Genomic DNA, 26282 nt, shown 5'->3' with positions numbered 1-26282 from the left:
GGCCGGCGGGGGGGCGGGCGGCCCCGGCGGGGCGCTGCAGCGGGAGCCGGTCTATAACTGGCAGGCGACGAAGCCGACGGTGCAGGAGCGTTTCGCCTTCCTCTTCAACAACGAGGTGCTCAGCGACGTGCACTTCCTGGTGGGGAAGGGCCGCGGCTCGCAGCGCATCCCGGCGCACAGGTGGGCCGCGCGGGGAGGGAAAGGGGGGGAGCGGCGCGGGGGGTGCCCCACGCGTGAGGACCCGGGCGACCGAGGTGGGCTGCGGGGGATACGCGGGCCGTGGGGGTGCTCCGGGCCCTGCGGCGGCCTGGGCAGGCCGTGGAGGAGGTGGGGGGTTTGCCCGTAGGCCTTGCTGGGGTCCCTGCGAGGTGGTCGGGGGTCCCGGGCCTAAGGGCAGGCCGTGGGTGAGGGTCTGCCGTGGGGTGTCTGCCCCCCCCCCCCCCCCCCCGCCGGCGGGGGGTGGGTGGGTGCAGGGTTTGGGCTTCTGTGCTTCCCTCATGAAAGGAGAAAGGGTGGGTGGGGGTGTCGGGTAACTTCACCCCGCGTTTTATCCGCCATCGGGAGCGGCCAAGCCCGGGGGGATGCATCGGCCTCAGCGAGGCCCAGCTCTGCTTCGGCCTCCCGACACCCCGGCGGGACGGAGGGAGCCGGGCAGCACCGGGGTCCGGAGCGTGGGTCCCCCCCAGTTCGGTCTTTGACGTGTCAGGAGGCGACTCTGCGCCTCGGCGTGGTCAGTCGCTGTCGCCCCAAATCTCTCCCAGCCCTCGGATCGATGTTGTGTTTCTTCTTGCGGTTACCAGCCTGGGTGACGGGGTCCAGCTTTCGGCTAGGAGTGTTTTCCGTGGAGGGTAGGTGCGATTGGGGCAAGCGCAGTGGGGAAAAACCCCAAATCCCTGGATCTCATTTGGAAGCAATCCTTGTTTTTGTGGGTTGTGGGGGAGAGGAGGAATAGTCTCCAAGAGTGCTTGATCTCTGCCGACAGATTCAGGGATCGGTGAGAGCGTTGGGGATGGAAAAGAAAGAGCGATGATTTGAGAAACCAGATTTCTGCCGCAACATTTTGTTTTAAAAATAACCTTTATTCGAATCTTTTCTGAAGCCCTGTATTTTGGGGGTAATCCACTGCTATAAAACAAACCCCATGATTCTGGAAGAGTTGTATCAAGAATGACATCTGGGCATGAGGTAACCGGTCAAGGTTAACGTTTAAGGCCGAGCTGCCATTTAAGAGTTTGCAGCTCTGAGCTGCTCGCTGGCAGAGAAGCTGGGAATTGCCTCCACCTGGATAATGCAAAAAACCAATGTGGCTGATTGACATTTGGCTGCTGCTTGGGGCAGCTCTGGTGATTTGATGCATGCCACTTGCACCCTACCGCTCTGGGAAGTGCCTCCTGGGCTGCTCGGCTGTACCAACAGCAAACATAAGAGCCTTTTGCTCGAAGGTGGGACCTGCTTTAATTGGGGGTGGGAGAAGGCTTATTGGTGTACTTAGAAGTGGTGCTTGGCAAAGGGAGCCTCATTCCAAACTATTTCAAACTATTGCTTTTCTCGTAAGTGCTCGCACTCCTGGAAGTTTCCCCTTCAGGTTTCCCTTTTTCTCTTGCTTCCCGAACAAAACACGCTTGTTCTAGGCTGGTTTGAGCATTTAGGGTGGCAGTTCTGCTCTTTTATAATTTGAAGCTTAATTAGTATTTGAGTAAGCTTGCTTCTGTTCTGAGAACTAGGCTTGCTAGGTGGGTAGGGGCAATGTTCAGCCCAGAAATAAATGGAAAATAAATGAAGCTTTGAAAAAAAAAAAAAATAGCCACAAAGTGAAATGCTGCTTAATTGCTCTGAAATCCATCTGGTGCTCCGGGTGGTAAAGATAGAATAGAGTGTGTCATGCCGTGACATCCCACTTATGGATTACATAGATTTTAGTAAAACTTGCCTATATGATATTACAGTTGGGATATCCTGATGATTCATGAAGTACCGTGGTTATTTCAGAAGCAGAGAGCTTAAAATAAAACCACCCAGACCCCTTCTGTGCTCAGTTCTCCCACAGCAGCCTGACAGCAGAAGATACTTTGCGCTGGAATTGAGTCGCAAAGCAACCAAGAATTTAATTTGAGAGGCAGTGTATTGCTTCAGCAACCAAGGGCAGATGTTCGTACTTTGATGATAGGTGTCTAAAATAGTGCACCACTAACAGGTAAGTATTTCTACAGTCTGGTTTTATTGTGTTAATTTTCAGACCAGGCCAGGTATAAAGTGTGGCTGTGGTAGGAGCATATCCTAAATAGGGTTCTTGGACAGCAGCTAGTAGTGCCTGGAGGAGTGGTCTGCAATATCTTACTTGTCATCTTTGATAATGCTGCACGGTGCATTAGAAATCGCCAGCTTTGGCAGCTAACCGATTAGCACAAATAATCTGAGAGTCACAGTCCTGCAGGAGCTGGAGGTGATAGTGCAGCTGCTCCCTGGTTGGGCTCCTCCAGGAAGGAGCGGAGCAGAGCAGAGGTGGTGTATTTGTAGGTTGAGGGAGTTAAATGGCATATATGCCGAGCGATTGCAAGCGATGTTGTCCATGCGTGGTGGTGCAGGGAGGAGGTTTCTGAGTGTGATGTAGCTGCAAGTTCAGGTGCGTTTCTAAGAGAGTCTGGCAAGTTCAGCAGTTCGTATAAAGCCGTAGAAGCAGACAATAGATATCTCGCATGGCAGCTAAGAGCAAACATTGATTTTGTTTGTGAAAGCTATGTTTGTAGACAAAGGGCATAAGTGGCTGTGCTGGGTTTGACTGAAGGTTCATCTCTCCAAGCATCTGTCCTGCGAAGCATCTGCAGCACTGAGATCAGACGTTTGCCACCTTCAGGAGGCTTCAGACCCTGCAGAAGTTGCTTGCCTGCCCTGGAGCAAGCTTGATCTCTGCGCCTTGAGGTCGTTCCCTCTTGCTGCTGAATCAGCCATGAAGATGGAATGGCCTTACTTTTTTTTGATGTCGAGGCTGGACCAAGCAGGCTGCCTTGAAGCTTCACGATGCTAATGTGGCCAAGGTCAACGCGTTGATTAGGCCCAGAAGTAAGAGGGAACAGTTTGTTTTGTCTTTTTCCAGATCTGCTTCATCGAGCACAACATCAGTGAGATTAGAAACATCTAAACCTCATCAGCCAGGATCTGCATGGGTGTGATAATTAAGCTTGTTAATTGGCCAGAAAACATGGCCCAGAAGGGAACAGGGCAAGTGTGTGGTGATGCACCCCTGTGTATATATACTCCAGCCTGGGGGATCTGCAGCTTGGGGACAGTCTGAGTAGGTTTTTGGCTGCTGTTTCCAAGTGTCTCTTTTCTGACCTCGTCCTGTCTTTTCTTGGATGCATATTAACTTGCAGTACCTGCAGTGTTGTGTGCCAAGATGTCCCACTGCTCAGCTCCTGGGGTTGTGTGTGAAGAGCTTCTCCTGGGGGTTTTTGAACCTGCCTCCTGCTCATTTCATCTGGTGTCTCTAGTCCTTGCGCTGGAAGGATGCACCCAGCAAACGATCATTGTTCATTAGCTTCTTGTCACCTATGGTTTCACCAAGCTCCAGCACATCATGTGTTGCTCTGTTCCTGTGCCAGCTCTTCTGGAATAGATATTTTAAGGTTGCTCTGCAGTGGAGCAGATGGAGGAGGGAGGTGGTATGCAGCAGTGGGGTAGTCGTGGTTCTCGAGTGGTTTATTTTATTATTGGTGTTACCGCAGTGTCTAGAAAGGGAGCAGGACTGTTGGGTATACAAATTAAACTAGGTGACAGGTGAAGATGCTGAGGTGAACAGGGAAGCAGTGAAAATTGGTGGGTAGGAAGCCATAAGCAGCGGAATGAAAGACACTTTCTTGCAGGCCTTCAAAAGCCTTCAGAGTCAACTTTGGATCCTTGTGAAGACAAATCAAATTATTAACCTCATGGAAGTTCCTGTGACTCTTACTGCTGCTAGTCAGTTTACTTTGATTCTTAACACTGTGCAGAGGGAATGACGAGAAATCAAGTGTTGCTTTTTTAGTTCTTTTGCTCTGCTTTTGGTCATTTCTCTGCATCCTTTCAGTAGTTCACTTTGTTTTGGCCACTGCGCCATTGTTTAAAAATAACCCTCTGTTTGAATTATTCCTCTGACAAAGGTGGGTTACTACGCTGGGCTTATGGTACCTGCATTTTCCTTTTTAGAGTTGCATGTTTGTATCAGGCAGCGCTCCTTGGGGTTAGGAGAGAGGCTTGCTGTGCACCGGTTGCTACAGTGCTTTGGAAAATAGGAGGGGAAAAGAAAGTATGCCCTATTACTCTGCTAGTTTGGATTAATAGTTGTGTTTCTCCCATCTGAAACACCCTATCTCTTCCTTCTGCAGACCTGTGCGGTTGGGGAAAACTATTGGATTGTGTAGGAGAAACGGTGCACATCCCTGCTTTTCCTGGAGTGTCTTTAGAATAGCTTTAAATGTTCATTTTAGCAAGAGTAAGAAGACACCGTGAAGAGAGAGGGATTTTCTTATGTTAATTGTGTTCCCTTAATGTTTTAAGGGAACTTAAAATTTGGAGTCCTGTGTATATCTCTGGCACCTACTGGGATCCCTTTAGTGTTCAGCAGTTTCAGAAAATTAGACTGCCTTGTCCCTGAGTGAAATGGAAGCAGAAATTTGAGAGATTTTTTTTTAAATGAATGCCCTTTTCAAATAGCTTCTGAAAGCTGTCCACTCATTGAGGATGTATACTGTGCTGGCTGTGAGAATGAAAATTTCCGGAGTGCAAGTAATATATGTTAATTTCTAGTAGCAAATAATGCCTGCGATTGTCTTGCCACCATCACTGCTTTTGTAGGAACAAGGATTTTTGCTTCATTTGGCAATTCCAGTATTGTGAACATGGGTTTTTATTTGTTCTTGACATTTTTCTTCAGAATTGTTTGATAGAAATATGCATGTGTGTACTTTTTTTGTAACCACTGTGGTTTGTCCCTAGCTCTCTTAACTGATCAGGAACAATACAACCCGGCTTGTCAGCCAAACAGGCCGTCACAGCAAACAAGCCTGGCATGTCCATGTCGCTTCACTCTATTGTATACGTGGAAGGCCTCCTCTGGATGGGAGGGGAGTGAAAAGCGAGAAAATGAAAAATTTTGTTTAAAAGGAAAAGAAAAAGGCTTCTGTGTAATTTCCTACTGCAGAAAAATCTGACTGAAATTCCCCTTTAGTGGTGGGCTTTCCTTGGGGTCCAAGTACTGGAGGTTTCTGTCTTGTGCCTTCTGTCCTGTACGGTTTTCCGCCTGCAGTTCTTGATGCTTCTGTGTCGAAGCGTGCGTCAAACTCTGCTGCAGCAAGAGCCCCTGAACTTTCCAGCTTCTGCAGCCTGGTCTCCTCTGCTTCCCCACGCTGCTGAGCTGTGACCTTCGTGGCCTGTGCTGTATTTAACTTCAGGGAGCTGCTTGATTGCAGACACCAGGAGCAAGATTGCTTTCCTTGGAAAAACTCGTCTCTGCATTTTCAGACAATGGAAGTTCTCAAAATGGCTTTTGTAAGGCATAAGGCAGGTATGGCAGCTTACATATACACAGGCCTCTCAGCAGCCCAGGTCTATGCCTCCTCCTAAAATAGGAGTTGGTGTTTATCAGTGGGGGAAATCATCTTGTTTACATGGGAGCGCTGGAATATTATTTTTGGTCTCAAACCTGGTTTGTGGGAATTCTTGCTTATTTCTTTAGGGCTGATAACATGCCTCTCACTGTTAATTATCATGTAAACTCACAGCAGTGCGAAAAGGGTTTGTGTGCACCTAACGGTGACAGTGTGCTTTGAGTGAGGTTTTTTCTGCCTTCTAGACTAAGCCCGAAGCAGGTTTTGCATGGAAGGAGACAGCAGTGTGCCCAGGGAAGGCAGCTCCCTGGTGCTGGGTGCTGCAGGAGGTGCTGGTGTCCGCAGCTGCTGGTGCAATTTGCATGTTTTGAGAGCTTGCTCTGCTGTCACCAAGGATGTCTTCCTGGCGTATGGTGAGAAGGGAGGAGGATGCGTAGTGTGTAGCGACAAGTTTTCCCTAAGTGTTTTCAGTGCGTGACTGTGGGGAATTGCACCAAGGCTTCTGTTCACTGGAAGAACTTCAATTCCTTAACTTCATTTTTTCTTAGCTTCTCAACCTAGTGAATGGTCACTAGGCTCTTATGAGGACTTTGCAAAGTGGCTGCACGTATTCTGTTCCATGATGCCCAAAATCTTGCCTTTGGGGAACCATCACTGTGTTGTATACTGAGACAGGGCTCAAAATGAAGTTGCTTGCAGCTTTGTTGTTTTTGCAGTAAACTGATGGAAAGCCTGACACTCCCTTCTGTTGCAAAACATTTTTGCTTTAACGCTAGGAACGATTTGCTTTCCCTGGGGGTTGCCTTGGGGAATAGCAACTAGCCTGGGATTTTTTTGGAAAGTGAATATGATTTAACGTAAGTTATTTTTGCTTGTTTGTTTTTTAATGTTAGGTTTGTGCTGGCTGTGGGCAGCGCAGTCTTCGATGCGATGTTTAATGGTGGAATGGCCACAACTTCTACAGAGATTGAGCTGCCTGATGTGGAGCCTGCTGCCTTCCTAGCTCTGCTGAAGTAAGCTTCTTCTAATGTACAGTATAACTGGAATGAACAGATTTATTGTAGAGAAGGGTATTTTTAATGAAAGCAGTGAACTATTCTGTAGAGTGGAGATCGTTAAGTTTCTAAATAAAATGCCTCTGTTGATCTGTTCAAGGGTGTTTAAATGCTGGTGTTAAATCCCTCTTTTCCTGGGTAAAAGTCTAGTGTAGCTACTGCACAAAAATATCTGACTTGCCCCAGGTTTGGTTTAGCAATAGTTAAATGAATATGCCCTCCTACTGCTGATCTGCAGTATGGGCAAAACTAAACTGGATAGTTTATAATTTTGTAAATATGTAGTTATATATGGTTACACCATGCAAATGCAGCAATAAGGAGGTGTTCTGGTTAGCAATTGGAATAAGTGCGTGTGCTGGCCCTTGTAGTTAAGTTGATACTCACCTGTTCAGACATTGTCTCATAAATTCTCGTTCAGGAATTGGTTTGATTTCATCCAAATGCTATTTGAGAGAAGTGGGGAAAAGTACTCCTCCTGAAGCTCTGTAAGTTACAAGTACTTGGAGCTCATTTAGGTTATGGGCAAATGAGCAAGTTATAACAGGTAAGCAAGGATATGAAATCAATGTCAGCCATTCTGTACGGTATCTCCCCTTGTGCGTGTTTTATTCTTTCGGAGAGCTGGTTTTGAATTTACGTTTACAGCCTGCATTGTAAGTCTACATATGCTGGGGGAAGGAGGAGGAAGGGGCTGTAACATCCTATTCACTGATTTCTTTAAGCTCGGCTGGTGCTGTATAACATCTAGCAGCAGTCCTGAATGTATGCCGAAAAGTCATTGTCCCATTTCTATAGGATTTCTGTAACCTACTTCCAGGGGTTTCCAGTCCTGTGCTCTTGACATGTTCCCTGCTTGCTTCCTATTGGGAACAATGACTATATATAGCTTTGGCATACTTTTTGCTTTACCTTCAAAAAGTGCTTCGGTCATGACTGTGCTGTCTTAGAAGACTTTAAAACTGATCTTCACTAGAATGAAAGGCCAGAAATAATAGGGAGCCCCTAGCCCCCTCCCCTGTGGCTCATTTTGAAGCAGACACCAGCACATGGGGAATCCCTCTAAATGGCATATGACTCTGTATCAGCCAGGTAGATGTCTCTGGAGTGCAGAGTTAGTATCTATCTTTAAAACTTAGCGAGGCTAAAATATCAAGTGAATTAGAGGCAAAGGCATGTTTTTTCCCTGCCAGTGCTGAGATTTCAGCACTTGTGTAAACAATATGGTCTTGGAAGAGAACCATCATCTGAAAAGACTAAAGTGACGAGTTTAGGTGGATTTCAACAGAAATGTTTATATTTTGTACAGGAGAAATTGTGTGTGGGTTATCACAGTGCCTCCGAAGCCTGCATTTACGCTGCAGTAGCTGTGCACGTGGTCCAGTCATATTTTAGATGCTTAAGTCTAGAATCGAGCTGTCACCTTTAAAATGCTTAGAGCTTAAATGTGCCAAAGGAAATTTGGGTGCTGTGTTCCAGTAGGAAGCTTTCCAAGTACGTGGTGTGAACCTTCCTAGAGTAAAACCAGTCCCTCCAAACACTGATCTGAAATGGCAGCTGATCCTTACATATGTCTCTGGACTTGGTCCAAGCCATGACCTAATGCTGTAGGATCAGGTGCTTATCAAGGGACAAAGCGCCCATCCTGAATGTTCAGCATAAGGTCCCTTCTGGACACTAGATAGTGACTGTGTTTGTGGTCTAGTGGCCTTTAATAGGTCTGCTGTAATTGTACAAGAGATAATTTTTTTATTATTATTATTACTTTCATGGTAACCCAAAGAACATTTTCAATTGTCTGGGGTTATAATCTAAATCTTCTTTTAAATTGATACTATACTTTTTCACAGTTTGAGCCTCTCTTGTTATCCCTTTTAGCGCACACTGTTTGGACTACTGTAAAAATAAATACTAACACAGTCATTGCAGTAAATAGAACTAGTTGTTTTTAGAGCAACTGTGTTCTTTTAATCTTGTAATAAAAAGGATTACTTAATGAAAATAGGACTGGCAAAGGGATGTGTGCAAAATACATTCATGAGCCTGTGGCTCGATGCTGTTATTAACAGATGCTCTAGAACAGCACAAAAGCCTGCTTTCAACAGCAATGAGAGCGCTTCCCTTCCTCTGAATCCCCCTGTTTATGCTTCCCTGAATTGCATCCTGGCCCTCTCTAGCTAGAGGACCGGGAGCTCCACTGCTGCTCTACAGCAAGTCCCTCCAGACATGGATGCTGCCTGGCATCCCCCTAGAAGAGCCCTGCTGCTGCATGAAGCCTCCAGGAACAGCGGCAACGTGAGATGTTGCTGTGCCCCCATGTGAGAAATGCAGAAGAAATTGCTGGAGTTTCCAAAATATCCCGCGGAATAGGAATGCCAAGCACAGTTAACACACTTAATATTATGCCTCTGTGCTTCAGGCCTTTCAGGTCCTGATTGGCAAATGCTCGACTAGTTAAAGGAAAAACAGTAAACAAAAACTCTGCATGGGATTAGGACTAACATCAAGTGTGTAACTGGTTTTACTGAACTCAGCCTGTCAGTTCCTGTCTCTAATCAGCATGCTTGGGTATGAGGAGGCTCGGTCAGGCTTCCTATGAAGACCTTTGTTTTTCCATGCGGTATGAATGTACTTCCTTGTTTTGGCCTAACAGTGAAGGCTGATGCTTTGGTAGCAGTGTGGCAGTCCTTGTTTTTCACTGCAATTAACTCTTGCTTTATGCTGAAGTTGTATTGCATGCTGTACTTTAACATCTGTATAATGAAATGAAACAGTTCAGTATATAAAGTGAAGAGATGAGGGGAAAGTGGGGTATGGATAAAACACCTTATCTGCAGTGGATGTATATGTTTGAGTGCTTCTGATCACATTTGAATTAGTATGTAAAATGGAGCTTCTCTTCTGAAGTAGGCAGGCAGGATTGAATTTTTGTCCTTGTTTAGTCCAACTCAACAGCCAAAAATATTAATTTTAAGGGGTACGCTTGTCCAGAGACTGTTTTAGCCTAATGTAAGTGGGAGGCTAAACAGCTCACTGGTTGTGGGATGTGAGGCAGTTTGAGGTGCTTCGGCAGATATCCCAGCTATTTCATTCATTAAAAGTTACACTGTAAAGAATGTGTGTTTTGGTTTTTTTTTTTTCCACTGACCAGAGTCAGTGGAAAGGATGTGAAAACCCTTCCATCTCTCAAGTATAGGAAATGGGGTCAGGATGATAGGCAGAAGCACAAACATTTTTTTTATGAATTGCAAGGGTTTTTACCCTGTTATCTTATTGGCTTCACCAGAGCAATGTTTGTTTGCATGTTTTCAGATTTCTTTATTCAGACGAAGTTCAGATTGGACCAGAGACTGTTATGACAACACTTTACACAGCTAAAAAATATGCAGTTCCAGCCCTTGAAGCTCATTGTGTGGAGTTTCTTAAAAAAAACCTCCGAGCAGACAATGCATTCATGCTGTTAACACAGGTGAGTTTGCAATCATTTGCATTAAGTCCCTTGAGCAAGCTCCATCACAATAGGAAAACGGAAGTTTTCTGAATGTTGCAGAGTTGATCATCCAAAATGGAGCAGTTCAGTGTCATTTTGAATTCTTCCTTACAGGAGTCTAGTGCTGATGAGCAGGTTCTTACAAAGAACAATAAAATACAGCAAACGTTGCTGCCATTTCAGATCTGCTTTCTGTTTCCGTGTGGCAGGCAATTGCTTCCAGAGTGTGAGCTGGGGAAGAAATTAACAGGGTGGAAAAATTTCATCTGCCAAGAAGAAAAGTGAAATGAGAGGATTTTCACGTGTTCAGATTCAGGACTGGTGTAATAAGCTTTCTCTGTGCAAAGCTTGCTGCATTTAGCTGGCCAGACATTCTTTGAAGGGCTTTTTTGCAATAGTTTCTCTGAAATGGGGGTGAAAGAAAATGCAGCTTTTCCATGAGTGCTTAGGTTTATTTTCTTAGGAGAGGAACAAAGTGATCTCTTCCTCAGCCTGTTTGAGCTCACCCTCCCACTGTACTGAAGGCACACAGACCTAGAGTTTCAGTGCAGCTGTGTTTCTTGACTCTTTGTGAGGCCGGTTGCACATCCTTGTGGCCCTCTGATCTGATCTACGAGGGCTGGACTCCTCCATCTTCCATTTGACTCTTCTAAGCAGCAAACTAGAAGGCAGTGTTTACAACTTCTGCTTATTTTGGAGAAGATCAGACTCTGCATGCGGGTTGATTAAATTGGCATCACTATCCTTTCAATTTCCTAGCCCCATCTTTCCTTTCTGGTCCCTGCCACCCTCTCTGCTGACAGCTAATGACATATCAGTGACTTCCACAGTGCTGTCACCTGTGTGTTCCAGTGTGTATAGCATTGCCAGGCACACCCTGTTCTGGGTGGTGTAGGAACAAGACACAAATACGCATTGTGTGTGCAAGTTTCTTTCCCTTAGGGAATGGGCATACTTTTGACTAGCTCTGGAGGATTATTTCCGATCAGCCAGCTCAGGAAAGCTGCCATGATTTCTGATGTTAAACAAACCTTGCAGAGGAGTTTTCATAGCTGCCCTGACTTGGGAACCAATGCACTAAGGTGGTCTCGTTCTGGGGACTTGTCCTGTCTTGCCCAGCGTATTTGTCTGCTGGCTTTTTTCTTCCTTGTCAGGAGTACAAGCATCTTTCAGGCTCTGTAGTTACCACATTGGTGGCAGCATCTACACCAACAGTTTTTGCAGAAATTGAAGCAGTGTTGGCCTGAAGCAGTCGCTGCTGAGCTCTTTGCTTGTGTGCTGTGATGAAGCTGGGATTTTGAGTTTGAGAACCTGATCGAAATATTTAAAGTAGTTCTATGTTACATTGCTGTTGTAGACACCCTTCACTGCTAGGATTCAGCTATTGCTGCAAAACACCCTGTCCCTCTTTATACATCCTCTTTTTAACTTGACCCTATTCCCCATGCCATAAACAGGCGAGGCAGCCTCTGAGACATGGGGGGAACCACACTGCACTTCCCTGGGGAAGATTCAGGACTTAAGGATTCTTGCTTGGATGACAGTAGCCAAATCTGTGCTCCCGTCTGATGCGTGGTAGGACAATTGTAACTCTTTGGCTGCAGCTCACCCATTCTTTGAGTTCAGCAGCCTTCAGTCTGAAAGATCAGAAGGTGTTATCCAAGAGCTCAGGAGAGATCTTTCCCATAGGCTGCAGTTTTGAAGAGGCATCTTATGCTAGCCATCACCTCATGAGGATTAGAGGTGTCAGCTTTTTGGTGGTATTCTTTATGCAGGGATTTTTGCTGCATGCTAAGTCTCTGCAACCCAACTTCACAGCTTTGGCAAGGTAGCAGTTAGGTTCATGGTGACTTCCTTACAAGCCACAAAGGTCCTTCTTTGGCAAAGAGGAAGGTGTCCTAATTTTTCAGATATCAAAACCAAGATACTGCCTGGCACTCTGTCAGCTGCACTGGGGCAGCTGAAATGCCAGATGGAGACAGGCTTTCCTGGTTCCTTTTGTTTGTGGCTTAACCATTATGATTAATTATCAGTGGTGATTCGTATCTAGTTTATATTCGCTGTTGCAGTATATTACGTCTCTAAAATGTTTGAGGCTGGTGTTCTTTGAGAAACATATCTGTATCTCAATGACTGGCTTTACGAGGCACCTCACTTAATGCATCTGTTCTCAAAATACTCTTGGTTCTGGTCCTTCAGTGTGAAAATCGGCCTCTGTTTTCTGCTCTTACTGCAACAAATTGACAATTTCTACAGTCAATTACAGACCTGAGAGGCATCTTCTACAAAACATGTCCCAACAGGCTTAAGGTTGTAGACTTAAGATTGTGGAGCCCCAAACCTCCTTTCCGTGTATCATTGCTGAATCCTGCTGGTCCAGCAACTATGTCACTGACAGCGTTTCAAGCAACTGCTAATCTCTGGCAGAAATGTCAGTGGCAAATAGCTCTCCTAATTGATTGTGCCTCATAGTGAACCCTGATCCTCTTTCTTGCCAGACGTACATGCAAATGTCACTTTGATCAACAAGGAAATAATAGCTTGCCTAAAGCCGCTGTGGGGGAGAGCTCTGCGAGCGTAACGTAAGTCCTTCACGTGTCAAAAGAGAGCCACTACGGTAGTAAAGTCTGAGTCAGTCACAGTTCTTGGTTGCCAAGAGTATAAGGCACTGGCAATCCTCCAGCCCCAGGAGTGATGACTGCTGAAGCTTCCCTAGTACCTGAGAAAATGGAGAGTTGTTTCAGCTCTCTGCACTTGAGGTCTTAGCATCAAAGGTTGGCCTTGCTGAGCTCTACAGCCCATGAGCAAGGGTGAAGCAGAACATGCTCGATAGTGCTAGCCTCCATGAGTGACTGAATTCCCAGCCCAAACACAATTTTTAAACCTTAACCTGTGGCAGTGAGTTCAAGTCCCAGTGTAGTCTTGTGCTAATGTTAGGTGTAATGTTAAGGCAGTTCCTTCCTAAATAGCAAAACCAAAGCATTGGAAATGAGAGGTTGTCTTAGTGGCTTTTGTGTGTTCACGCCTCATTTCTGCTTATGCTGGGCACAGGGTTGGTAACATGTCTTGGTGGTCCAGGAGGACCTGAAGTGGTGGTGAAATTGTTATGAGACTGCACTTAAGTTGGGCAGAGAGATTCTGAACAGCTCTCCAAGCTATGTGCAGGCTTTGTTTGGAATAGTAACCTATTTTGGGGGGAATTCTTTAAGGTAACTAGATTAGAGTAGCTGTTTCTGTGCAAAACACGCAAACGCACTAAGCAGGCTGTGTACCCGCAGGGTTTTGCACGTCTCCTGGGGACGCAAGCAGTGTGCCTGCTAAGGCGTTTTTGCTAATACATGAGATCAGTGTGACTATGTTCTTACAGAATAAGCTGTCTCTGCATATTCCTAGAGTGAGCAGGCCTGGGGTCATTGGGCAAAGCTTTCTTCTAAATATAAAAATGATGTAGTTAAAATTACCCATGCTCAGCTGACATGGTCAGTATGGCACTAGAAAGCACTATAGCCGCGTTAACTGATGTGATGTTAAAACAAAGACGTGCCTGAAGACATGCACAGCCAGAACAGAACTGATGCCAAATGCAGATTTTTCTAGTGTTTGCCTCGTCATGCTTAACTGCTTGTGAAAGACTGCTGCAGCCCAGTGAATTCATGATGCAGTCAGGCATAGTATTGCTAATGAAGATGGACTCTGGGAGAGAAGGGGGGGTTCTTACTTAGTGTAAACTTTAAAATACCTTTTGTGTTAATGATTCCTTCTTCATTACTAGGCAAGACTTTTTGATGAACCTCAGCTGGCCAGCCTTTGCCTAGAGAACATAGACAAGAACACATCAGATGCCATCAACGCGGAGGGGTTTACAGACATTGATCTTGGTAAGCTTTTTTCCCTCCTCCCTCTACATGCTTTCATAACAAGCTAGCCTCTGAAGTTATTACAGATTAATACTTGGCAATTCTTTTTTGTGGCTTTGCTGTTCTGGAGCACTGTGTTGAACGGACAGTCTCTGGCATTAAGTGGCTAGAGACAAGGCATTTGCAAAAGAGCATGCTTGCTTGCAGAAATGTCCTGGAATCTGCTTACTTTGGTGCAACGTGAGTTTTCTGGGCATGATATAAAGCTCGTTTCCACTGTTGATATTGGCAGGTTTTGGGTGGGTGTAACTTGCCTTCTTTTGTGGAGTTGGCATTGTCTCCTGAGTCTTTGTCAGGTTTTGGAGTTAAAAAGGTGTTGCGTTTTTGGAAGCAAGACCTGGCTATTTTAATTATCGTATGCAGTTTCAAAACTTGCTGGGCGCAGTTAACAAACATTAAAATTCAGACTTTAACCTTCTTCTAATGAGATGGACTATGGAGGTAAGGCACGGGTAACCTTCTGGCTTTCACGTAAAGTAAGTTGCAATTCATTCTGCTGCACTTCCATTAACATGCCAATTAAATGGGCACTGTTTGCTGCTGCAGTGAGTTCCTTGTTTATGGAATATGCAGATATGTCTTCCTCGGAGGCTGCAGGCAGCACTTTTGGGAGATGCTGTTTTTTCAATTGCTTCTCTTTTACTTACCTTGGCTGTACATAGGGTACTTCTGGCTAGGTAAAAGGGGGTGATTTGGGTTAGTGCCTAAAGTTGTCACTATCTGTCCTGCCTTGCAGACACCCTGGTTGCGGTGCTGGAGAGGGATACCCTGGGGATCCGGGAGGTTCGTTTGTTTAATGCAGTGGTTCGCTGGTCGGAGGCTGAGTGTCAACGGCAGCAACTTCAGGTGATTCCAGAGAACAAGCGGAAAGTACTGGGCAAAGCGCTTTCTCTTATCCGCTTCCCATTGATGACTATTGAGGAGTTTGCAGCAGGTAACTGAACAAAGGCATTTCTGGCAACCCTGGTCTTTGCTTTCTCTGAACTGCAAAGGATCAAGTACATGAAAATGGATTTTTCTCTGTGTATCCTGTAGTAATTTAAATTTGAGATTATCCCCCATTCCCACTGATCTACAAAATCTACTCTGTAAATGCTATTTTCATCCATGATCATTCACTCTTGTTTTAAGGACTGCGGTGCTCCATCATGTAGGAGCAAGTCGCATAACAGTCGACTGTACTCATAGTATGTTTAGATGGTTACTTTCTCATTCAGCTGAGAGCAGCAATCCAAACAGGGGTTCACATGCTTTCCTTTCTAACTATTCCAAGCTTTAAAGTACACAAAGCTAATGGAGTTGCAAATAATGGGTGTTGATTGTAGCCTGCTCCCAAAGAGAAATGAGGATGTTTCTCCCCATCCTGTATTTGCTGCTGCCTGTAATCCAGTGGTGGTGCTGGCTGTGTCTTGCAGATGCCATTCAGAGCAGAGCCCCATAAAAGAAAAAACTTTTAAAACGTTCTTTGAGGTGCAGGGTTGGCATTGTTTAGTCTGTGTGTCAAAGCATTTTTCAAGTTTACATTCAGATCTTGATCTACAAAGATGTCTAAATCATTTAGCAGTTTTGACTAAAGATATGTTTTGTTTTGTTTTCATTGCCTGTGGTCTTTGACTTCATACTCTGGTGATTCTCCAGGGACTGAAAACTGGCAATCAGCTTAAATAGTTTTCATCCTAAAAGACACTGTGGAGCCATTTTCAAAATTGAAACTTGTTTTAGGCTGCAATTATGTGTACAAAGAAGCAAAAGGGGTCACTGACAACACTTCCTTTGCAAATCACTTCTCGAGGCAGAGATGTCGTCAGCTTATTAACAGTTAATGTACATATTTCAAGATGAAGAGGGATATTAGTAAGAAGTAAATCTGTGCTTAAAATTCGGTTCTCACTATCTATTTTGCCTGTCACAGCTGTGATGTAGTCTTAGGGATGTGAATCTCTTCAGAAACAGCTTGGTCAGGGAGGCAGGGGTCTGTTCAACTGAACTGGGTAACCTTCCTTTGTGTTGGCACTGGGTGAAAACACGGCAGGCTCCATTCCTTGGTGTGCACCATGCCAAACAGCAGCTTTGCAGCAGATCACAGGCTTATGATCTGGCTTGATGGGAGAGAGCATCCTCCTTCTGGATAGCGTTACAGCCATCAGAGTAGTTTGTGTATACCAAGCTTTGCATTTTTCTGTAGATACTGCTTCTTGCAACCCTTCCTTCAGATCTTGCATCATTCTGCCTCACTGGGAGGAATGTGTTAATTTGGCATATTTGGGTTGAAGCCTTTGAGCTGGGAATGTCAATGTCCTTTCACATACTGTCACAACTGCCTGTTTGACTTGGATCTTTGGTTAGTTTTCTTGCTTTGAGAGAAGCTCTTCAAGTTTTCTCCATCCACTTTAACCTAAAACATGAACAAAAGAAACCCCAAATCTGAGAGGGTGCCTTGGTCAGCTGTTCCTTAAACAAGGGATGACCTTGGAATTGCTTCAGCTTTGTCCTTTTTCTGAGCGACTCTGATTTCTTTGGTGATCACAGCAGAGGTAGGAGAGGGAAACCACTCCCCTCCACCCCTTCTCCCAAAAGCAAAAAAAAAAAAAGAAGGAAAAAAAGGATCTTTACAGGCAGTGGTTTCACCACTTTATTGTATAATCTGGTATCAAACATGGAGTTTTGCATGAAGATGTTTTAACTGGCAAATGTGTCACTCCCTTCCCTTAGAGCAAGTAATTTGAAACATTTGAAAACTGAATTGCAGCAACACAGGATAAGTTTAGGCATGATCAATGATGGCTAATTTTTGCTGAGCAAAGTATCCGTAAGCTCATTTATCTGTTAACAGTCGACTTCCTTAAATTCTTTCACCTCTACCTATTGCAGCCTTGGCCCACGTAGTATCGTGTTGAATTTAACCAACTACAAGTCGTTTTGGACCAAGAAGTAGCTAGGCATTTGCTTCCCACATTAACGCTACTGTTTCTCCAGTACGTGGTAGTCTTGTTTCTGTTAAAACCCTCTTGCAAACAGACGTGCAGAGCAGCTTTTGACTATTACGCTAAAAGACAAATTTTTACCTGGTTCCACTTTTGAAAGTATTCAAAGTAGTTTCCAAAGCTTGAGTTTAGCATCACTTTGGGAAAAAACGTCTGTAGTTACTGGAGAAAGGGTGAGAACGTGTTTGAACTTTTGCAAAAATCACTAGCATTTTTCCCTGGGTTCTACAATAAAGGTATTAAAAAAAACCCAAACAAACCCAAAGCAGGGATTAAATGCCCGAGGGAAGGAGGGAGTCAAAGCAGGGCGTGAGCTTAACCACCTTTGTCTTCACTGAAAAATACTCCTGTACTTTCTAAGTTGATGGTAACCAGGTGACATTCCCTCCCACTACCCCCTCCTGGGCTTTCATGGTGTCTTAACAGTAATATTATAAAATACTGGTGTAGATGTGTGAAAATCCCTGTCTCTTACCAGTATTACCATTTCCTGAGGGAGCAGGGGAAGGATTGGATTAGCTGCATGTTTTAGGTTTTTAAACCAGTCCTGTTGGCTAAATGCATTTTGGCTCTGCAGAGCTGCACGCTTAATCGCCGTTTCATATACGTGCTCCGTACAGAGGCTCAGCGGCCCATGATTGGCGTGCAAATAAAAGGCAGGCAGCACGTTTCTGTCTGGGATTTAACTTCCTGACGCACCAGCGAGGTCCCATGTGCGATGTGGGTTTGGCCCACTCTTAGCTGCAAGTCAAGTTTGCCTCCCCATGTAAACCCCCAAAAGATCCCTTCTGGTTTCTGAAGGCTGACGGCATCGCTGCTTTTGTGCTCCTCTGCAGGGCCTGCCCAGTCGGGAATCCTCACGGACCGGGAAGTGGTGAGCCTGTTCCTCCACTTCACAGTGAACCCAAAGCCACGGGTGGAGTTCATCGACAGACCACGCTGCTGCCTGCGGGGGAAGGAATGCAGCATCAGCCGTTTCCAGCAGGTGGAGAGCCGCTGGGGGTACAGTGGGACTAGTGACAGGATAAGGTCAGCTTCTCTGCTAATTCTGCTGCTGATAGATTCATGTTTACTGAGCTTTGAGCCTACTCTAGACCTAAACCCGCAAGGTTACATGCTAGACCCTGACTTACACCATATAAACCCTAGTGTGAACCCTGAAGGGAAAGTGTTTTGCTGGGCAAAAGCATCGCCTGATGCATTAACCTGCATGTGCAGCTGCAGGCTGCCACTTTGCTTCTGTATTGGCAAAGGTTTCCAGCAAATGTGGCCTTCCAGCACAGGCCTCTTGGGGGATTATTTCTCTCCTTTTCAAGTGGCTTCTTGCAGCTGTATGGGCATGTAGCAGTTGGAGTCACCAGGCAGCTCATGGCTTCCTCCTGTGCCTGGGTATGTTGACTAACCGGTGCTCCATCAGGTTGGTTCCCTGCTTTATTGTAAGTGTAAATGTGGCTTGTTGAAGCCCCTTAATCTTACCTATTTGAGGGAGGGATTAGGATAAAATGCTTGCTGCGCCTGCTTTTCTGCTAATATCTAGTTTGTTCAGACCTAAGCTTGTAGAGAAACAGCAAAGCCCAGTTGTGACAGATGTGGTGGTGTGGTGCGGCAAATGGTGGTTTGCAAGCCTTGTGTGGCCAAGCGATCAGAGCAAGACAGGAGGTAATCAGAAAGCTGTAGTTATTTCCCAATTCGTCTTTGTCTTGGGTGGAAGGAGGACTAGCATTAATACAGTTCTTTAAAATTTTAAAGCCTTTTTGTTGATCCATTCACCCCCTTACAGGAGACTGTAATTGGAAGAGCTGCTAGCTCCAAACACTTACTGCTCTCAGATCTAATGTTCAGAGAATTTTTGGAGCTTGTATTTGACTTTAAGTTCAGCTGCTGGCAGCGTCAGGGTCAGTCTTCAGCAAGGCTTGTGTGCAGTTTCAACACTGAATGTTTTATGCTGGTTGCAGAGCAGTGGCTTCTAGCCTGCTGCAGATGTTTGTTCTTGAAACACGCAGGACTGAAAGAGTTGGTGGATGGGTGAAGAAATTATGTTGGAAGTTTTGGCAGGCACTGAGACTTTCTGCTACCTGAGAAGGTGGAGCTGTAGTGGGGCAGTGGGGTGAATATGCTTCCCCTTGCTGCCTTAGGCAGCAGGGATTCCTGCGTTCAGGAGCTATTGAATCTTATTTTCTACTCTTGGGTAAATCTTGAGTGCAGCCATATCCAGCAAATACTCAGAAGCACATCGACAATTCTCCTCCAGTACTCAGCAGTGAAATACCTAATGACACTTTAAGTGGTCTTTGCTGTTACCTTGCTGGAAAGACTGCTGCTGCTGTGAGGGTGGGCACTATTCCATGCTCTGCAGGCTACCCTGCCTTTGCCTGGCTGGCATTTTTGGATGCTGACATTGCACCGCAACCTTGAAATGCTTTCTGAGCCTGGGCTCTGAAGTTCAGTGATGGGATTGTGCAGGTTTGTATTTTACATGAGCAAACAAAATTATTGCCATCCCATTAGGACAGTCAAAGGTGTAAGCTTACAAATTATGGTTTCTGTAAAGGATTTCAGTTATTAGTAAGAGTTGCACTTAAAACTGTAGCATGTTTGATTAAATCATAGGTAAAAAATTAAAGTGAGTGAAGATATTTGTGTATTATCGTTGTACTAAAACAATACAGGAGTGGCAAGTTGGTCCGACTTTCCTGATCTGTTCCTGCAGGTTCTCAGTAAACAAAAGGATATTTGTAGTTGGGTTTGGATTATACGGATCCATACATGGGCCAACGGATTACCAAGTAAATATACAGGTAATTCTCTTTCCTACGTTAAAAATATTTGCTGCTGTAGGGACTAACTTACACATTTTAGTGAATATGTAACAAAATCTTAAGTTAGAAGGGACTGTGTTTTCTAGATAGTGTGGTTGGCAGATGTGGTGAGGGCCAGATGGGGCACTGGGGATAAGAGGGATTATTGCTCTTGATTTTATGCAACCTCCCGTTGCATGCGTCACTGCAGTATCGCCTGAAGTCCACTCGCAGCCTTTGAAAATACATCTTGGAGAGTTGTGACACAGTTTGAGAAGAAGCTGTGCATGTTTTCCCACGCCGAGCAGGCCAGGCCAATTCTGCCTGGCAGTAGTTGGGTGCTGCAATAGTACTTTGATCGTCTTTTGCTGCGAGCTGTACAAATGCAGTGGAGCAGCCACGATTCAACAAAGGAAGAGAAAAAAGCCATTGCTGTGTCTGTGCTGGGCCTGTGCAGTGCTGATGTGCAGCCTCATGTCATCAGTGTCCTGTTTGAGATGATGAGTAGGACTGAGGGAGACTTGGTTGTCTGAACTCTGTCATGATCTTGTGCAAAGAGTGGGGTGGCTTATGGAAATCTTGTGTGCCTTGTTCTGGATGTGTGTACATAACCTCAGTCTGGATCACTTGAGAAGAACCAGCCCCAGGAAAGTTACCCCAGCACAGCACAGCTGAAGTGACAAGCACAGTCTGTCAGCACTTCTTCCATAATTGTCAGGGTCTCCTTCTGGTGCCCCTGAGCTCTTGGAGGAGAAAGGCAAGTGAAGATCTAAGCGCAGAACGTTGGCCTGCAGTCCTCTGCCAGGCTTCAGGGTAAGGAGGGATTGTCTTGGGCTGTCTGGGACCCAAGCCCACAGTTGTTTGGTGTGATCACAGCACTGAAGACGGACATAAGTAATGGGATAGTGCAGTTGTAATGGGGGTGGTCAAACTATTGAGTCCCTCAGATTCAGTCCAGTTCAGGCGATAACACCTCTGCTGGTGCAGGGCAGCGTTCAACTAACTGTGGAGGTTAAAAGTTAACACGTGTCTTGCAGATCATCCACACAGACAGTAACACAGTCCTGGGGCAGAATGACACGGGGTTCAGCTGTGACGGATCATCAAACACATTCCGGGTCATGTTCAAGGAGCCTGTTGAAATTTTACCCAACGTCAACTATACAGCATGTGCTACTCTAAAGGTACTGTACTGGGGCAGCATGGGTAGAAGACACAAGATAAAAACAGGTGAAAGCAGGCTTCTTTAGTCCCTTCAGTGCAACATGGTTCTTGCTCTGCATTTTTCAAGGATTGTAGTATAATTTCGAAGGTCTGCTCTGTAGTCCTTCACCTGGTGGTGCAATAAGCACGTTCACCACCAGCATTCAGAGTTGTTTTTTAACTTGTCTTGCAAGTGTACGGTAACTAACAGGCTGCATTAGTGATGAAGTGATGGGATTTTTCTTTTAGTATATACAGATAAACTGTCAGTTCTGCAGGCATGTAATCCAGAGCCTGCCTGCAGTGGCTTAAAAAAGTTGATATTTAACTGTTGAGATCTGGGTAAATGTAGTGTTAAGTTCTGACAAAGACGAGAACTTTGCTCAAAATACCTGAGGTGCAAGAACCAGAAAGAAAAGGGAGGTGCTGAGATCTCCAAAGCTCATAGCTTCAGGCCAGGTTGTGAGGCCAAACCTCCCAGAGTGTGCCTGGGCAGCAGGGTCCTGTGGGGCTGCGATCCCTGTCTTGATCTATTCTTGTCTTCTGTGACCATCACAGGGTCCAGATTCCCACTATGGAACCAAAGGACTGCGCAAAGTGATCCATGAATCACCAACAACAGGAGCCAAAACCTGCTTTACGTTCTGTTACGCGGCTGGGAATAACAACGGCACTTCTGTGGAGGATGGACAAATCCCAGAGATCATCTTCTACACATAGTGCAGCTGCGGAGCTGGCTCTGGACTCTTCCGTTCTCTTCCCCGTGACCTTCCAAACTAAATTTCTGGCTGAGTTTGACCACACCTATTGGAGCCACACTAGCCAAAGGTCTCAGTAAAATCATTTCAAAGCTCATGTTTTGCCTTGTGCTAGTGATTCTGCTGCTATCACGTACCAGACTAACTGGTATACCAGTATCATTGTAGGTTGTCTGTGGCTAGTCATTTTTCACTTTACTGATTAATCCTATCTAACAACATGCGTTTTTTTGACTGTAATGAATGTAGATGCTTTTCCACCAGTCAGAAGCATGGAAACGAGTGGCTCTGGTTGTGGTTATACTTGCTGTGAGGAGAGAATCCTGCAAAAAGACACGGTCAAGGGCTGTGTGGCCCATCCTCTTCTGCTCTAGCTCAGCAGTCGAGGCGAGACGGTTTGCCATGCCTGCCCGGCAGCGCCGCTGCAATGGCAGGGCTTGGCCAGCCCGTGCCTGGCACCTTCCTTCCCGCCAGCCACGGCACGTGCGGCCGCCTTCAAAAAGTTACAGAAAGTGGCCTTTTCCCTGAGGCTTCACTGTTTCAGCACTACATGGTCTTGAGGGAGACCTCAAAACTAGAGCGCCTCTGGAGAGACTGCGGCGTTTTCATGCTATTCTCACTAGTTTGTGACAATCCTTTACCTTGGGCAGTTGGTGACAGTGAACCGACCTCCCCTGCGGACGGCCCGTGGCCCTGCGGAGTCGGGAAGGGGCAGTGGCTCTGGCCGGGCAGGCTCTTTCCTCCCCTGCCTGCAGTGTGCTGTGCTGGGGCCTGGTGATGCTTCTTTCAAACTCTGTAGTGTGTTTCAAACGATGGGTGTTCCTCAGATAACCCCCGTGCAGCGTTCAGCAGCTGGGTACCTGTACTAGGCGTTACTGTGCTAATCAAGTCCTTTGCAGATAGTGCTGGGGTTTGTCAGCTGAAGCAAGCAAGGGAACTTGCCTCACCTGGCCCCCCGTTCCTGTGTATTGCTGCTGTTTTCATGCACGTTTCAATGCATTTTTCTCTCTGTTTGTTTCTGTGCATTGCTAACCCAGCCCTGGGCCACTTCAGAGCCTTCTGCCCTGATGCGAAATAGGAAGAGAGGCTTGATATGCAACTGCCTGTTACCTAATAACACAGCAGATGGATGAGGATTTATGAAACAGTTTAGGAAAACATCAAAGATTCTCTGTTTGCCTGTATATGTTTGCACAGTCTGCCTGTTTGGACAGGCGCAGGAGGAAGATGCGGTATTTACAAATATCACTTGTCTTTGGGCCATTGGGCTCAATAATCTTGAAGACGCCCCCTTCTTACCTGTTCGGGGCCGATTGCTTTTCCCCATAAGCAGGTCCGACTGTGGCTGGGCAGTGAAGGCGCTGTCCTGCCGGGGAGGAGGTGGGTGGCTCGTGCTTGTGGTTGCCTGACCAGCTTCACAGCCGCTGCCCACTGGTGAAGACTACGAGACTATTTCTTCCCCCTGCTCTGCAGAGGAAGCTGTAATTAAAACCCTGCTTGGCAGCGTGGCCAGAGCCTTCCAAAGTCTGCACGGGACTTGCTGGCAGGGGTGGTGCTGCCTCAAAGCTGAGGTTGCCCTTTGCAAAACTCCCCCTCTGCTCCAGGCACATGAAGCTGTTGTAACTCACCGGGCAGCAGTTGCCACCATACTTAGCTGCTAGAAGTTGAAACCTAGTCGTCCTTCGCCGGTGCGGATGGCTCGGTGCCTGCTCACTTGCTGGGGAAATGACATCTCCTCCTCTTGCTCCCTGCGGTCGGGCTCTGCCCTCGGTCCGTGGCTGGCCGGGTATCTCCTCATCAGCAGCGCAGCAGTAATACTGTCAGGAACGCCCTGCACCTCCTAACCAGTAGCTATTAGAGATGTCAATAGTGTGTTACGTTCTCTAGGAAGACGTTGTAAGATGTGTATATTGTAAGCCTGCTTCAAGGTAGGATGTTTTTAATATGGCCAGTACTAAAAAAAAAAAAAAAAAAAAAAAAGGAAAAAAAAAAAGAAGAAAAAAACCGATGGGTCCATGACTTCATTACTGAACCTGACTCTGTGCAATGCAAACAGTGTTGTGAGATGGATGAACAGGCTGGGCACACTCCTTCCTGCAGGGCAGGCAGCCCGTTGGGATGTCTGTAGTTGTGCCTGCTCTCGCCTCCCGCCTCTGCCCCTTTTCTCAAAGGTTGTGGGAACTTCACTACTGGCACCCAAGAACCATGTCAGGGCCTGCGCCTTCCCCGGGGTAGGCTGTCTGCTGTGGATGCGGCACCTCGGGGCATTCTGTATATAGGTGGTAATAGCGGTAATAATTGGAATTTGAAAGAAGCAAAGCTGTGTGCTTGGCTGTGGAAAGAGCAGGACTTGATAGCAGGGCTTGCTCAGCTGAGGTAGGCGCCTCCTTCCTGGCTCTTCCCTGGAAGCATCTGGTTTTAGTACTATTTTGTTATGCAGAGTCTCTTCCCAAACCCACCCTTCCCACCATCACCCCACAAGGTAGGTCTGGTAGCGTGTCGGGGAGGGAGAGGAGTCAAACTCTGAACTACACCTGAGCAACTTCTGTTCTTACGGCTTTTACGCAGTTTGATGCAATTCTGGCTTTTGTAGATAGATGAATGTAAATCATTGTTGGACATGCCTGTTTCCAAAAGTATGAGACATTCTGTTGTACCACGTCACCTTCCGAGCAGAGCTGGGACTGTCTCGACTCCAGTGCTATATTGATGAATGTATCCGATGCTCTTGTTCAGTGTTCACACTCTGCTTTTGGCCAGCTTTGTGATTTGTAAATAGGAAATCAATAAAGACATTCAGGTTGTCTTTACAAAAGTTTCTTCATGATTTGAAGAGAGCTGATGGCTGCCAGTGTGTCAAAGGAAAGGCGGATGGGGGGATCTATCCTGAGCTCGTTCCTGGCCCTTCTCCCCCAGCCAAGGGCACAAGGTCCTCAGCTTCCTCTTCTGTGGTGCGTGGGATGAGTTGGACTCTCAGGAGTCCCAAGAGAAAGACGGATCACTGCTTGGGAAGCCCAGACCCTCTGGGAAATGAGGTTGTGGAGCCTGTGTTTCTCTGGGGGAGGAGAGCAGGAGGATGCTGGGTGGGTGTTAGCCCTTCGATTTAGCGTGTTATTTATGACTGAATTTCTTTCGCCTTGATTGAAGGGTTTTGGCAATTAAACATGCGTTAAAAGCTGCCCTGGCCTTTGCAGGGGTCAGTCTGGGTCTTTGAAAGCAGGGATCTTGCTGTGAGTGAGGGGTAAAGGGCAGCTGCCCTGCCCTGTCTGCTCAGGCAGGACTGGAAGGCAGTCCTCCAGCTCCCCCCACCTGCATCAGGGCTGCGGAACCCCCTTTTGTAGAGCCCTGCCTGTGGCTGGACCGGGCTCCAGCTGGGAACTGCCCTCCTGAGCCACCAACTTCCCCACTCACCGGGTTTTTAGAGGAACATCCACTGGGAGCCCTGGGGAGAATCAGGCTGGGCAGGGAGCTGCCTGCAGCCATGAGCCTCCCTGCTGCCCCCCCCCCCCCCACCTCCCCCAGCTTTCCTCCTGCTGTTTCACATGAAAAAGAAATGAGGGGGATGTATTTTAAGCTCGGTACTGTTTAGCTGCATGAAAGGCCGGTGCACAGTGCGTGGCTGGGGAGGTGGCCCTCTGCTAGGGACGGCCATGGAGGAGCAGGGGCAGTTTTCCCCAGGGATGGGGAACCCGCTGCTGGTGGAGCCTCAGATGGAAAGGGGGGGGGGGGGCTGGTCAGTGTCCCCACCCTCAGGGCCATGCAATCAAATGCAGAAGAATGCATAGGTTTTTAAAGATTTTTTTATTTTATTTTTTAATTGTTTTTATTAAAAAAAAAAGCCCCTAAATTCTATGGCTTCCAGGAAGCATCAGAGAAATTTAAATGCCATTTCTGTACACTTTGTTTTAAAGCAGTAACTAAACTCGCAATGGAACAAACGCCCTCACGTACAATCTCAGTTTTTGGACTCCTCGCTGGAAGGACAGTAAGTCCTGGAGGCCGGGCCGCTGTCCTCGGCTGCCCCCGCAGCCCTGCTCGCAGCTGCCGGTGGCAGAGGGTGCAGATGGAGCTGGGCAAATGCCCACAGCCATGTCCCTTCCCCTCCACGGCTCCTCTTCGGCCTCCGCTTGCGTTGGTCTGAGCCGATGCTCTAAGAAGGGTCTGCTTCCAGTGAAAATTTAAGGCGATTTTTTTTTTTAAATTTTTTGTTTTGTTTGTTTGCCTCGTTGGGGAAACAAGGTCAAACGTTGCATGTCACCCCTCCCCACCGTGGCCGGGGGACACAGCAGCAGCTGGGGCTGCCCTGGCCCCTCCTGCCCTGCTGCAGCCCAGGAGAAGCCAAAGCCGGGGTCAATCCCAAATTTAGGAAGAAGAGGGGCCACGGCGCAGTGCCCTCCCCAGGGCCCCCATGTGCAGCTGTGGCCCATGGGTGCCCAGGCAGGGGGACATCCCCCAACCCCCAGGCTGGCACAGCCCCCCCCATGATTTGGGGTCT

At 46.7% G+C, this 26282-nt stretch overlaps 1 protein-coding gene across 5 annotated transcripts; it reads left to right on the top strand.

Annotated features, from left to right (window-relative positions):
* The first annotated feature begins 8 nt into the window (after nt 1-8).
* On the top strand, nt 9-23767 carry BTBD2 (BTB (POZ) domain containing 2). 5 transcript variants are annotated; one of them, XM_010566607.1, is made up of 10 exons: nt 1764-2194; nt 2736-3060; nt 6476-6595; nt 9950-10106; nt 13900-14005; nt 14781-14978; nt 17865-18057; nt 19739-19826; nt 20864-21010; nt 21588-23767. In XM_010566607.1, the coding sequence occupies exons 3-10, from the start codon at nt 6513-6515 to the stop codon at nt 21747-21749; spliced, it is 1134 nt and encodes a 377-aa protein (XP_010564909.1). In that variant the 5' UTR covers nt 1764-2194; nt 2736-3060; nt 6476-6512; the 3' UTR covers nt 21750-23767. The 5 variants fall into 5 exon arrangements, with proteins under 5 accessions (XP_010564913.1, XP_010564909.1, XP_010564911.1 ...); XM_010566611.1 differs by lacking the exons at nt 1764-2194; nt 2736-3060 and adding an exon at nt 9-180; XM_010566609.1 differs by lacking the exon at nt 2736-3060.
* The last annotated feature ends 2515 nt before the right edge of the window (nt 23768-26282 follow it).

Source organism: Haliaeetus leucocephalus, unplaced genomic scaffold (assembly GCF_000737465.1).
Source record: "Haliaeetus leucocephalus isolate CR32 unplaced genomic scaffold, Haliaeetus_leucocephalus-4.0 Scaffold215, whole genome shotgun sequence".
In the NCBI taxonomy this organism is placed as follows: Eukaryota; Metazoa; Chordata; class Aves; order Accipitriformes; family Accipitridae; genus Haliaeetus; species Haliaeetus leucocephalus.
Note: the sequence above shows the minus strand (reverse complement) of the source record. Positions and strands in the feature narration are given on the sequence as shown.